This window comes from Clupea harengus, chromosome 10 (genome assembly GCF_900700415.2).
Source record: "Clupea harengus chromosome 10, Ch_v2.0.2, whole genome shotgun sequence".
In the NCBI taxonomy this organism is placed as follows: domain Eukaryota; kingdom Metazoa; phylum Chordata; class Actinopteri; order Clupeiformes; family Clupeidae; genus Clupea; species Clupea harengus.
In genome coordinates, this window is record NC_045161.1 from 11,537,560 (window position 1) to 11,552,316 (window position 14,757).

The following is a 14,757-nucleotide window of genomic DNA, read 5'->3' on the forward strand; positions in this document are numbered from 1 at the left end:
CATGGCTGAGTGTTTCTTTGCTATATTTCTGGAAATCAATTTATTTCATCATTTAATATTCAAAGTATTCATTCAATATATTGTTTTTGATTACCACAAATCATTATTTTCCTTTTTCCTTTCTTAATTTATGAACTAAAATAGTTTTTGTATTGTTACATCAAGTTTACACATGGGTCAAAAATGACACTATCAGAAATGGCTGGGTTGGGCTAACCTACAGCAGGTGAGGGTGGGAAATTAGGTAATGGGAAATGTCAAACCAGTTTATTGTAAGTTTTACAGTATTTATTTGCTGTTACATTTGATAAATGATAAAGTTGTTATTTCCAAATGTTCTTAAACTATGAGGCTACATTCCACTGAGCTTTTCCACTGCAAAGCATGAAACAAAAGTCCTTGATGATGTGTTTAAAGATATTGATGATTGAGAAGCAAATAAACTTTGCGCCAGGTATATGTTAGTAGGCTATCAAGTAGGCCTAGTTTACTTGAAATGAACTGTGGCTACACACCCGGCTTCTGTGTTGATATTGACAGATTACGTAATAGGAACTGCCTGACTCTCAGCCCTAAAGTAGACAAGATGGCAACTGGACCAGAGCATGGGCTGAAATGGATAGTATGGCAAAGTGAGTTCATGCGTTTGTTTAAAGTTTGTCAGTCACATTTATAAACACGTAGCAAGTTTGTTAACTTGGTTGCAACGCTTCCCACTGTATCCCATGCTGTCTGGGCTCAGCTTTATGAAGTTCTGAACTGTTGCGCGAGCAGTTTCCTATTTTTCCCGATACGGAAGTTTGTGAAGTTATCCTGTTTTGCCCTTGTCTGAAACTACCGTCCAACTACTTTACGGCTGTGTGTATGCTAAGCTTCAATGAAGTTTAATCCAAGTTTATGATTAATCTCATAATTTGTGTGTTGGACTGTAACGGAGCGTTGCGCAGATGTATGCTATCTCTAGCTAGCAAGTTAAAGCTATGTGTCCAGCTAACATTAGCTTGCCAGTATGTGTCATCGTCTTGATATGTAAACTCGCTAGCGAGATTGCTAACCTATGCTAGCTGGCTAAAAGTTTAGCTGCCCGTTTAACGTCACATTTGTATCAAAGCACAAGTACATAGTTGATGTTGTTCTTGGTATTTGAACATGCCTAATTAACTGATTCATTAAACCGGATTGTTTCTTTTGTAGGTGCCTTTGAGAGGTCTATTTTGAACCCTTGAATCTGGATAGACGATTAGCCAAACCTAGTTTGTTGACTAATTTGCTAAAATAACAATGCAACATGAAATGAAAAGTCTGTCTTATGAACTTGTGTATTCATGTGGTATTATGGTGGGAGTTTTGATAGATCGTTAACTTGTAGTTAAGGTATGGGTGACCTTCATTTAATTTACACAACGATGATAGTTTTAAAACCCTTTTTACACTCTAATTCCAATGTTGTCAATTGCCTTTTGGGCCGGTATAAACAGTAAAAGGGACATTTGTTTTGTCCGTCTAGACAACAATCATGTTTTATTTTGTAGGGATAAAGAACAGTATCCTTGAGGACTGTAAGAAGCCGGGAATATGGAAGGTGAGTGTTATGTCTTCCGCTTGGTTGTTAGATCTACTTGTCGCTTTCTTTGTGGCGTTTGTGCATTACTTCCTGCTCATCACTTAGGATCCTAACCCAGTTTGTTTATGGTTTGCCCTGACACTCACAGATATTTTCACGAGAGACAAGCCCATTGATAGTAATCTCTGTAAGCCAGTATTCTTAGGTTGACCCACCTTGTTAATACTGCACCTTCATTGTAATGAAGATATGCATTAGATTACATTTGTAATGTATATTTACTCCTCCCCTCCCTTAGGTTCTGATCCTGGACCAGTTTACTACACAACTGCTGTCTTCTTGCTGCAAGATGTCAGATCTGATGAGCGAGGGCATAACCAGTAAGAAGCATCGTTTCAGCAACATAGTATCTCAACACATGAGCACATATGCAACACACGCATATGCATATGTATGTCTCAAAGAACAACGTTATCACTAAAGAGGAACTGCATGTCAAATTGGGTTTTTGATTTGGGGCTTACCAGCACAAAAAGTACCCACATCTCAGGAAAGATCCCTTCCTGATGCCTGAAGGCAAACAAGTACCTGTGGCCATAACATGTGGTAGAGTAATGCTATAGATCTTGTATGCAGATGTCAGTATCCTAGCTTTATTCATGAGAGAACCAGACTGCTGACTATACTGCCTTGATACAGCTTCATACTTCACTCCTGGTCTTCACTCTTGTGTTGTTATTTGGTAAATAATTAACTCAATGGCTCAGACCGTCTACTCTTGCAACTTGTCCTCGTGATCCCTACCAAACACAGCGCAAACCAGTCATCATCCCCACGAGCAAACAGCATCAGAAATTTCACACACTGCTGTAACTGTAACTTGACAGGAACTGTTATTTCTGCCATCATAGAATCAAGAAGGCTTGTAATTACACTGAACAATAATTTCAAGTTTTAAATCCACGATTCCTAATCTGTCGGATCCTGTCTGTTTTCTCCATGCTCACAAAAAGTTTTGTCTCTCAAATTCGGTGCATATTTGCCATAGTCATGCGTTATCCATAGTTTACTGAAATGTGCTGATTGATTTCCTATGAACTCTTTTACATTGTTCCATTGTTAAAAATGTAAATCAGTAAGAACATTTACATTTCTTGAATATCACACAACATGTATGAAAAAAGACATGTATGATAAAGTACCAATCCACCCTCTCTCCAGTTGTGGAGGACCTCTTCAAAATCAGAGAGCCGGTTCCGGAGATGAAGGCCATCTACTTCATTACACCGACTGCTGAGGTACCGCCTGAGACTCTGTACAGAGACAGATTTTAACCTTTCAAAACACATTTGGAAATTGTACTGAGTGAATCAAAATAAGGAGGAAATGCAGGCACCCCCACCATCTAACCCACCGTAGTGCTCACTCTTGGAGTCACCTTTTAATCTTTTGTTTAAAAAAAAAGAAAAGAAAAAAAATAATTGGTTGATGACTACAACAATGTTTGTGTTATATATTCTGTATATGATTGATTGATGTATTACTCTTACAGAGTGTGGAGGCCTTCATCAAAGACTGGAAACCAAAGGCCAAATACAAGGCAGCTTACATCTACTTCACTGACTGTAAGTGAGACAGGGCAGGGAGGGTCAGCGATGATTATCTCTACACTAATGTAACCCAGAGCATGGGATAAGTGGCGTGCATATGTGGCGTGTCTCTTTGAAAGAATGAGTGCATGAACATGGAAAGACCAGATAAGGGAAACAAAGGGTGGGCCGTTACAAGATATAATATATATATATATATATATATATTCAAGCTGTTTCTTTTTTTTACTTCTTTTAGATTTTGGCTGTTCATTTGTGTTTCAAACTTGAGTCAAAACTAAGTAAAATTTACATTTATTCCTCATGATCCAGCCTTGTCCCTCTACCCTACAGGGAGTCGACAAATGGTTAAAAAAATAACACCCATTTCTCTCTCAGGCTGTCCTGATGAACTCTTCAGCAAAATAAAAATGGACTGTGCCAGGCACATACGTGTCTGCAAGGAAATAAACATCTCTTTCCTGCCCCAGGAGTCCCAAGTAAGTGGCACTTTTTCCTATTAGTGTGTGTGTGTGTGTGTGTGTGTGTGTGTGTGTGTGTGTGTGTGTGTGTGTGTGTGTGTGTGTGTGTGTGTGTGTGTGTGTGTGTGTGTGTGTGTGTGTGTGTGTGTGTGTGTGTGTGTGTGTGAGTTTCCCGATGGTGTGCTGAAGTGAGTGACAAAGTTGTGGGGATTTAGAGTGTGTTCTCCCAGTACTCCAGCGGTGTGCTAACTGCTTGTGCATTTGTTTAAACTTTGAGTTGGAGTTAGTTTTCTGTTTCAACCAAAGACATTGCAAGATTAAATATCAGTATAAGTTGGTGCAGGACATTAAGAAGTATGCGTTTCATTTAGAGAGAGGATGAGTTGTTGGTAATTTCCAATGGAGGGATCCTGCTGTATGTATACTGACAGAACTGGTGTGTGTGTGTGTGTGTGTGTGTGTGTGTGTGTGTGTGTGTGTGTGTGTGTGTGTGTGTGTGTGTGTGTATTAGTTATGGTGAGTTAAGGAAAAATTCTACTGTGTGTGTGTGTGTGTACACATGTATTCTGGTGCTGAGAGACGGAAGAGGATATTGGGATGAATGACCTGAGAGTTTTCTAGGAAACAGGATGAGCTGCCTGGTCCTTTGTGGGGATTTTGGGGGTGTGCTTTGCTTGGCCTCTTTGCTGTTTATCTCATGAAAGGAAAGAGTTTTGTTTTCCTTTGTGTGGAATGCCTCTGGCTATCTGAGTTTAGAAAGGAACTGAAAATGTATGGCACCTCAGAGAACTGAAACTAGACCAGTTTGTGGCTAGATTGTCATCGCTGCACTGTTTTATACAGAATAAAGAAAACACTTAATAGCATTAGAACAGAGGGTCAAGAGGATTGTCAAGCTTATAAGAGAAATGTAGGGAGCGTGATTAGTACAGTAAAGACTGCTTTAACTTGAGTAGATCTGATAATCATACGTGTTCAGTAAGAATGTTTACCTGTAGTGATACCAGCCATCTGGAGTGGTTCTACTGCGTGTCATCACTGCTCACCCGTGCGTTTCTAGGTGTTCACGTGTGACAACCCTGGAGCTTTCAGGAGCATATACAGCCCGCACAGCGAAGACCGTTTAAAGACTCTGGAGACTCTTGCTAATCAGATCGTCACCCTCTGCGCCACGCTCAATGAGAACCCAGGCATCAGATATAAAAAGTGAGCCACACCGTACCATCAGCATGCAACCACAAAACTACACTCACTCCCAGAAGCCCAGAAACTTAATCTCTTATGTCCTTCTGTCTGTCTACTATTTTTCTCTGTTCTTTCTCTTTATCACTTTTTCTCAGCGACAGCGATATCTTCACCGCAATAGGAAATGTTCTTAAGGGAAAAAAGTTTAAACCAGATTGTATCTTGACCTAATTAGTGACAGTCCAATTTTATTTCTTATTTTGCATTGAATAATACTACATGGACAAATGGTAATTGAATTAAGATTCAGTTTAAATAGGTTTGGGTGGTAGTAGTGGGGTTGGGGGCAGAGTCCGGGTTGTGTGCCGGTAGTTGTGATCTAATCCTCGTGTGTGTGTGTGTCTCTCTCTCTCTCTCTCTCTCTCTCTCTCTCTCTCTCTCTCTCTCTCTCTCTCTCTCTCTCAGGGACTCCTCGGTGCAGTATGCCAAACAGCTGGCTGAGATGGTGGACCGTAAGCTGGAGGAGCACTACAAAGTAGACGGCAGTGCTAAGAAGGTCAGTACTTCACCCACCTCCCTCCCTACCCACCAGTAAGGCCGTTGCCCTTTCCTTTTTAGTCTCACCATCAGGGAGAGTGCTTACTGAAATACACAAGCATGTCCATAGAGTAAATAGACCCGAACTCTCACTTCTTTCATCACTTGGATGTTCAAGGTAGAGTGTTTCAAACTCGACAAAAAACAAATTCATCCATCCCTGTACTACCACAGAATATTGGCAGATAATTCTAATTGGATCATTTTCTTTCTTTCTTTTTTTCTTTTTCTTGTTTTCTCCTCTTATAGTGACAGGGGGGAACAGTCACACACATATACAATTATAATACGGATAGCTGATTAAATGTCAGGAGTTTTTCACCAAATGTCACAGTTGCTGTTAGACGCTTAGCTGATTTTGCCGACACTGAGTATTGGTGACACTCATGAGTCATATCTCTTTTAAGTTAATGCACTTTTACTGAATGGCATAGATAAGCTTTCACTACTTATCCTTGGACAAAAAGATGTAGGGTGCTGAAGTAGTCACTAATGTTTTTATTATTATTATTTTATATTTGTAAAAGATTGTGGAGAGCACCCAAAATGTAGCCTCTATCTAAACTGGCCTATTTGGTTGTGTTATGGACTTTCTGACCTCAGGATAAGACCCAGTCCCAACTCCTGATTGTGGACCGTGGGTTTGACCCTGTGAGCCCTGTTCTACATGAACTGACCTACCAAGCCATGGCATATGACCTTCTACCCATTGAAAAGGACACCTACAAGTAAGTTCTCCTAAGAACACCATTTTCACAAGTACTAATTGAAGCTATATCCTGTGCAATCACACGTACCTATCCACCCACACTTCTTTAAATCTTCTTTAAAGAAATACTGAATGAGGCACTCTCACTATGTACAATGTTATCAGCTCGCATGCATTGAGCAATAGTCATGTGTCGGGTCAAATGCGGATCAGCTAGTGCAAGCCACGTCCGGGGCTTGATCGCGCCTCCTCAGGATTCCACAGCCTTTTGGCCCACTGATTACTCTTGGGCCAAACTGGTGCTTGAGGTCGTGTCAAGGTGAAAGGCAGGGTTAGTGGAGTCAGGTATAAGAGGTTCAGCACCAAAACAAGATAACTAGTCACTATCAAATGACCTTCGCACTACCAAATCACCTTAAAAGTAGAGCTGTGAAAAATAACGCGTTAACGCGTTATGATAAAATTACAGGATTAATTAGTTAATTTTTTTAACGCATTTAACGCATGCGCAAAATGAGCTTCCAATATACCCACAATTCCGCCCAATCTGCATTAGTCGCCGCTGTAATGGGAAGTTCGTGTTTAAAAAAAACAAAGATGAAATATTCAATAAAACCAAAGTGATATGCACACTCTGCGGGAAGACGTTATCGTTTCACCGTAGCAATACCAGCCTTAAGTACCACCTCAACGCGATGCATAACGGTGAACTACGCCAAGTGAAAACCTATGCCCCCTAGTGGTTACATTCAGAGAGCAGATTACATGTAAAATCCCACAGAATGAATCAAAAAAGCAATTACTACGAAGCCATATCAGTACCGACCAAATTTTTCAGTGTTGGTACAGTAATAACCGAGCTGTGAAATTTCAAGCAATATTTTTAGTCTTCAAATTTATAGCACTTTGAATGTCATTTTTATGGTAGAAATAGGGCCTTACTACGTACTCGTATTGGTACTCAGTGTCGGCAAGTACACAAATGTGAGTACTCAAAAGTGATAATACCACCCACCCACCCACCCATTGAGTCCTATTGAGTACAACACACAAATATATCAGTGATAAGTGTATCAAACTAAACAAAGTAATAAAAAAAGGGGGAAAGGAGGAGGAGGGGGGGGATATTATATATTCCTTTTCTTAACTTATTCTGCGGTAGGTCGTAGGTGCCTTCATCGCATGATGCCTCACTTGAACTTCCCATTCGCATCGTTTGTGAAATGAGTGGGATGGGAGACGTTTTTGGGTGACCGAGGCAGCATGTTATGGGCAGGTTTTAGAGGCAATACTGCAGGGGTTTTGACCCGATAGAGAAAACGCGGCTTGAGACCCTAGGCCGTTAGCACCGGTTCGCCTCAAAATATACCCTAGCACGCCCTGGCCTAACAGTAGACTTAGGACGGTTATAGATTTTTGTGTGTGTGTGTGTGTGTCTGTCTGTCACACAGGTACAAGCACAAGGATGGAACTGTAAAAGAGGCCCTGCTTAACGAGAGCGATGAGCTCTGGGGGCGACTGAGACATATGCACATTGCACAAGTCACAGAGTAAGTGGCCATCTCATAATTTCACATTGATGAGTTTTATACAGCATTTCATTAAACCGTCCATTCACTGTTGTCATGTAGTCGTGACCGGCATACATCTGATTCATGGCCAGAGCAGTTAAAAGAAGTTGGTGGGCTACTGTGTGTGTATAGGGGTGTGTGTTTGTTGTCTCTGTGTTTATAGGGGCGTGTGTGTGACACTTCATTTGCACAACCCTACACTCCATAGAGATTTACATAGTAAAACACTCTACTGTGATCCAAACACCACATTTAGTCAATGCCGGAAAAGAGAATGCGTTCTGAAGAATCTGGTCCTTGTTTATTGCTACTGTGTTGGTGGTGAGCCCTCAGAGTCAACATTCAAAAATCTAGTCCTTTATTGTGAAACCAGAGGTGATACTGCGATTTGTATTTTATGGATTTTGCCAAAACAATATTAGCCCAACTAATATCATCACATTCCTTTTTACTGTAGGAAAATCCCCAAACTGGTGAAGGAGATTTCAGCCAGCAAGAAGACACCCGACTCCAAGGTCTTGGGAACATTTCAGTTCTACCATTACCTCACTAGATCTTGTTATTGTCTTGTTTCCAGCTATGAGTGTTGTGAAAGGTCCTGAGAATAAGCTGCATCTCTCTCTCTCTCTCTCTCTCTCTCTCACTCTCTCTCTCTCGCGCGCATCATCTCCCTCCCTCTGGCTTTCGGTGGGACAGATCTCAATAGGAAGCTTGGCTAATCTTATGAAGAAGATGCCGTCCGTTCGCAAGCAACTGGCTCAAGTATGCAAAACCTGACACCTCACCTCCCAGGCGTGTGTGTGTGTGTGTGTGTGTGTGTGTGAGAGAGAGTGTGAGTGTGAGCGAGAGCTTGGCAAAGGTTGTACGTTTTTGTCAAAGTGATGAGAAATGTAATCTGATGGTTTTCTCACTCATCTTTCTTTTACCTCGTCTTTTTCCCCCCTCCATGTTTTTTTTCTTCCTCTCTCTGCCATCTCTATTGAATCACAGAAAACAGTCCACGTGAACTTGGCTGAAGACTGTATGAGCCACTGGGAGAATGGGAAAATAGAAAAGCTGTGCCAGGTTGAGCAGGTGAGCTGAGTTTCCTTCTCTCTTTTCCTAGCATACTCCTTTTACTACTTCCTTCCATACTTCTTTTCCTACTTCCTTCCATCAGTTCCCTTTTTCTTACAGTTGGTTTTGCCAGCAAACCAGTATTGATTCAATTCCCATCAAACACAACAGCAACAGTCAGATTGATTAACTCTCCTAACAGTAGCCAAGGTCCTAAAGAGCAAATCTAACATGAGAGCTACAGCAAAAGCCCCAGCTTCAAGGCAGAAACCAAATAGTGCAACCGATCTGGCTACTGGCCTATATTACAAATATAACCTCTCTTCACTCTTTTGCCTGGATTTGGTATGTCTGTGTGTGCCCATCAAGAGAGAGAAATAACGTCTGGCTTCTTAGAGAGTTGACAATCAGCTTTGAAGCTAGAGACAGTTCATGGGCATGTGATGGATATGCTGTCAGTGGTGTCTTACATTGACATCACTTCATTTTGGCCTTTGTAACAGTATGTCTGTCTCTTGGGAAGAAAACCCATTTAATCACCAGAAGCTACCTGGAACCACTCTCTTACCTGATAGTACACCCTGTGTTTGAGATGTCTCTATATGATGTACTATTTGATGCTGTGAAGCATGTTGGCAATGCAAGATCACGCATGACACATGGGCATGTATGACATTTCATCCAACCGTGACATGATGTTCGGTATGACGCCTTGCTGTACTCTATTGTACTCTACAATGTCCCATCTATTGCATGTCCAGGACCTGGCTGTGGGGATGGATTTGGAGGGCCAGAAGGTGAAGGATCCTATGAGAACACTGCTGCCCGTGCTGCTGCCGCCCAAGGACCGGTACACCAAACACAACAAGATCCGCGCTGTGCTGCTCTACATTTTCAGCCTCAACGGTGTGTTTGTGTGAGGGAATGGTACAGATTCATGTTTTGAACTAGACGGGTAATTCTAATTATACTCTGGGAAAGACGTTTAATTCCTGGTGCTATTTGTCTGGGACTTCCCACAGTGGCCAATCCTCTCACCGTTTCATGCAAGTCCTCATACCCAACAACCTAACGCCCTGTATGTTGCACCCAGGATCCTTCACAGTACACAGTCCTTCAAAACATGCGCTGTCTGTAGACCCTAAACACAACTACTGACTGCCCAACCATAGTACCTGAGCACCAGGATGCAACAAGAAAGCTGCCTTTGAGCATTTCACTGGGGTTTTCAAGCAGGCACTTTCTTTCATCATTGTTTTGTTAAATTAAGCCCACGACACCTCCAGAAGGCTCAATGGTGGTGTCTGGTGTCCCTCCATACTTGTAATGGGTTAGGACACTACTCACTACCAGAGACGACAACAGATACACCTCGACAAGATGTATTAGTTCAGGTTAAATCACAACCCCAGGTAGTCTTTTGCTTTTAAAAATGTATTCATAGAGTATGTGAGCAACTGTTGTGTGTTTTTCTAGGGACCACGGAGGAGAACCTGAACAAACTGATTGAGCATGTGGAGATCACAAATGAGCGGGACTACATTCTGAACTGGAAAGAGCTGGGGGTTCCCATCATTGCTTCTGTGAGTTTCATGAGTCTCTTACCCCTTACATCTAGAGCAGCATACCAATACACTGCAGATAGCTAGACTATATATCCCCAGCTCAGTTTGGATTGGAATATAGCAGGGTAGAGCTGTCCTTTTCAGTTTTTTATGTGGATAAAGTTGTGAAACAGTAGAATGTTACATAGGCTTTTGTTGAGCTAGAAGATGTGAGTAACTCCCTACATTTGATACATGTAATTTACTGTGTAGCTATACACAGCTGTAATTTCAGCATTTACATTAGATACTATCTGATCCAATCCCTTTCCATGCGATTTGGATCAACATGGGCAAAATGGGACTCCTGTGGATCATTTCCAGACCACAGTGAATGAAACAAAGAATGTGTGTTTGCCAGACCCAGCGTACCATGCTGGCTCTTTTCTTTCAGACAAAATACCTAATAGTTTGAGCACAGTGTTAATTTCAAAAGTTGGAGTAGGAAAGGATTAGGCATAGGATTTGGTGATTATCCCTTTTAAGTTCCTTTCCTTGATAAATGATGCTTTCATCCAGGTTTGAGCTGCTCAAATGATGCTTTAAATCCAAACTAATAATGTCTGTTCATGTGTCTTGAGTGTGCATGTACTTGTTTCTGTGTGTGTGGCAAAAAGGTACATTTTGTGTGTGACAAATGCACGATGCAATCTAATCGCTTTTTTTTACTCATGTTCCTTGCTAATGCAGATGAGCCTGTTCAGGAGGACAGCGCGAAGAGAGCGTGAAGAGCAGGAAGACCGCTACAGCACGTCACGTTGGACACCAGTCATCAAGGATGTGATGGAGGTGTGTATGCATATGTGCCTCTGTGTATGTGTTTATGTGTGTGTGTGTTGTTACCAAAGAGCTGTTTTAGGATGCTTTCTCACGCATCACCCGCAGCAGAAGGGAGGAGATTGGGAGAGGGCTATATCTATCTGGGTCACTTTGACACCCAAGGGGTGTAATTTAACAGTGTCCAAGTAGGCTGGTAATGTAGCTTATTGTGTTCTATATGGTGTGTGTTTGTGTGTATGAGGAATAATAATCAACACTGTGTGTGTGTGTGTGTGTGTGTGTGTGTGTGTGTGTAGTGCTCAGGAGCTTTATTTTAATTTCAATTTCATTTACATTTTATTTTGATCCTCCTTTTGATTCATTCACAGTGCCTGTTGTGGTCAGACCGCTTAAGTGATGAGAACGATGGGCCATACTCATGAGCCATGCATTGTGTATATTTTCCTGGGTCAAAACTATTTGCATCTGTGAGAGAGATCTCTTATCTGGTTCACTGAACAAAGCGGGGGGTGGGGGGGTCGCAGGGAGTCTTTTGTGGTGAACAGGAAGGGCTAAGCTTTTAGATAGAAGGAAGTAAACAAGGTACATTCCAGTATTTCTGCAGGCCTCTGTGGACTCACACACTCATAAGCACATAATGGAGCTGAGATTTCTTTGATTGGATATTGCATGCTGGCTGGGAACAATCAAGAGTCTTGACTGGATGTTTTTTTGTGTGTACTGTGTTTGTCAGGATGCTGTGGTGAATAAACTAGATTGGCCCCATGTGTCTGGTGCCCCCACAGTATGGAATGGATCTCGAGCAGTCAGGTGAGGTCTTGAGAATTTATTTATTTTTGGTCCACAATAATTAAAAGTAAAAAATAACTTGCAACTAACTTCTTTCATTTTCTCCCTCTCTCTCTGTCTTTGTCTCTTTTCTCTCTCACTCTCCTTATCTTTCGCTGTCTTTGGTTCTCTCACTCACTCCAGTGCCCGGCAGAAGCACAAGGGCTCTGCGGACGACCACCATGGCAGCTCCAAGCTCATCATCTTCATCTTGGGCGGAGTCAGCTACTCTGAGATGCGCTGTGCGTACGAAGTCACCCAGGCCACCAAGTCATGTGAGGTCTTCATAGGTGAGCCCTGCAGCTTCTCATTCACGTGTTCCGTTCATCTGCTAGGCTTCACTCCGGCATTGGGTTGTGACTCAAGTAGCTGTTCGACCTTCAGTAGGACTGACCCATTTTAGTTGGAAAAGCATTACATTGTGTTAGCGTTATGATTTTATGAATAAAGAAGAAATAATGGAACAAATGAACTGATATGTTAAGAGATGAACAGACATGGAATAAATTGACACATTGAGGGTTTCAGTAAAGTAGTGGATTGTGATTTGACAGTGCTCTGTGACCAAGAATGTGATGGAAAGCCACAGCCGATAACCAAGCTGGTAGAATTCTCAGCATTCAAGAATGTCCCCAAACGATTAGGTTTGGAGTGTAGTTCACCAGAATTGCTCAGTCCTTGTTAACATGTCAGTAATAACCCCTGGTTTAAATTATGTCTTTGGGGTTGATCTAAACAAATGGCTTGAATCTGTGCCTCCCCTCTATAGTTCTAACTATAGGCATCTTTAGTCGCCTTTGAATGAGCCCACTCATAATCTTAATGTATATACAAAAGAATAATTCAAGATTACCCCTCTCTCTCCACCCAGGATCCTCCCACATTTTGACCCCCGATGGTCTCCTTAATGACATCCAGCGTCTGACTACAGCGGTTTCCATTGAGAAATTCACAATTGAAAATGAGAGGACCTCCTAAGGAGCTCCTAAGGACCACATTATGCCACATGGCGCTCTCTTGCACAGTACATCCAACCTCCTCCATTGAGGGACTGAAGGGAATCCATATGATCAACATTATATCTTAACTCTTAAAAATATTACCTTTTCATAACCAGTGCCTATTTAAATGCATTAGAAAATGCTAGTGTTGTGTGTGTCGTGTATGTCTGACTGACTGGCCATTTTAAGTGCCACACTGTAATGTTTTTCCTACAGAAAATTCTCAACACTGCCTTACAGCAGTGTTATGCTATACTACTTGTACATATTGTATGTGTGACACTACCTTTAACCAGCCTTACTGATCCCCAAAATGTTTTCTTTCATGCTTTGGTGTATTATAAACAGCCACCGATTGTTTTTAACTGAGCTGATTATTGAACAACTGACAAATAAATGGATGACGTAGTTCAATGAGATGTTGGGTGTTCAGCTGGAGAAAAATGAGGTCTCCAAATTAAGTTAAATTAAATTGGTCTCAAATTTAAGTGACATTGTATTAGTGTTATTATTTTTTGAAATTCTAGATAATGGAATACGAGAACCAATATGTTGAGAGAATTGTGTTGAACTTTTCATAGTTCATAGATTTGACAGTGCTCTGTGACCAAGAATGTGATGGAAAGCCACAGCAGATAACCAAGTTGGTAGAATTCTCAGCATTCCAGAATGTCCCCGAACGATTAGGTTTGGAGTGTAGTTCACCAAAATTGCTCAGTTCTTGTTAACATGTCATTTAACCCCTGGTTTAAAGTTATGTCTGGGGGTTTGAGGTCGATGTAGCTTTACCACCAAAATCATTGGCCCTTGGCTGCCAAACCAGATTTAACCTTTGCAGCGTTAGGTGAGATTATGACAACATCATTATTAAGTGAATGAATGAACTGTGGACCATGGGTTACTGAAGTTAAGCTATGCAGGGCCATTCTGAACAGGCAAAAATGTCCAAATTCCCTCTGTTCCAAAAGACATCTCATTAATGTAATGGCCAGATGGGTTTGCTTCAATTGAAACGTCCCTATGATGGGGCATCGGTTTGAAAACAGCTGTTGGGACATAAACAATATTGGCACAGTTCAAACACTTCTCTTGATGAGAAGCTAAATACAAAATATTGAATAGTTACGGGTGACTAGCAACCGCTCTGATGCAGAGATGTGATATTTTGCTACAAAGCATGTTCTAAATGTGTTGGCCTGTGTGAATCACAGTACACATGGGAGATATCCTTTCCTGTGTGTGTGTGTGTGTGTGTGTGTGTGTGTGTGTGTGTGTGTGTGTTTTGGAGAGCTAGGATTGTGTGTGTGCATCTGGGAAGGAAGAAGTATTGAATGAACAAGGTGTCCTTTTGATGCCGCACAAAGGCTGAGATGAATGCAACAGAAAGATGACACTAAACATGCCCCACTTTTATACACTCAAGCTAACAATGCACATTCCACTTTATTTTAAGTGTACGTGTTCCCTGCTCTCCATGACGATGTGCTTATGAAGAGTCTCATGTATGTATAGATTCTTTCATTGGTGATCAGGTGTGTTTAAATGGCCTGGGACTTCAGGACCATTAGGAGGGAGATTGTATTCCACAGCTAGTTTACAGGTGAGAATGGTATTTGAGCTCCACACCGTGTTGGTATTGAGACTTGCACTCTTGGATATGATGACTTCCAAGACTACTGCACAAAAATGTTGTTGTAATTACCTTTTTTTTTTTTATGTAACGACTACTTAAGAATTTTCATTGGGCCCCTCAAGTTTCCCTTTGGTGCCACATCTAAAATGTATGTGACT

General features: G+C 41.5%; 1 protein-coding gene across 1 annotated transcript; it reads left to right on the forward strand.

Annotated features, from left to right (window-relative positions):
• Nucleotides 1-525: 525 nt before the first annotated feature.
• stxbp3 (syntaxin binding protein 3) lies at nt 526-13,454 on the forward strand. The gene is made up of 19 exons (XM_012839526.3): nt 526-632; nt 1,533-1,582; nt 1,863-1,944; nt 2,786-2,862; nt 3,117-3,189; nt 3,553-3,653; nt 4,696-4,841; nt 5,286-5,376; nt 6,021-6,145; nt 7,578-7,676; nt 8,155-8,212; nt 8,394-8,459; nt 8,688-8,771; nt 9,515-9,659; nt 10,230-10,336; nt 11,048-11,146; nt 11,871-11,947; nt 12,110-12,255; nt 12,837-13,454. The coding sequence occupies exons 1-19, from the start codon at nt 587-589 to the stop codon at nt 12,941-12,943; spliced, it is 1,779 nt and encodes a 592-aa protein (XP_012694980.1). The 5' UTR covers nt 526-586; the 3' UTR covers nt 12,944-13,454.
• Nucleotides 13,455-14,757: the final 1,303 nt, after the last annotated feature.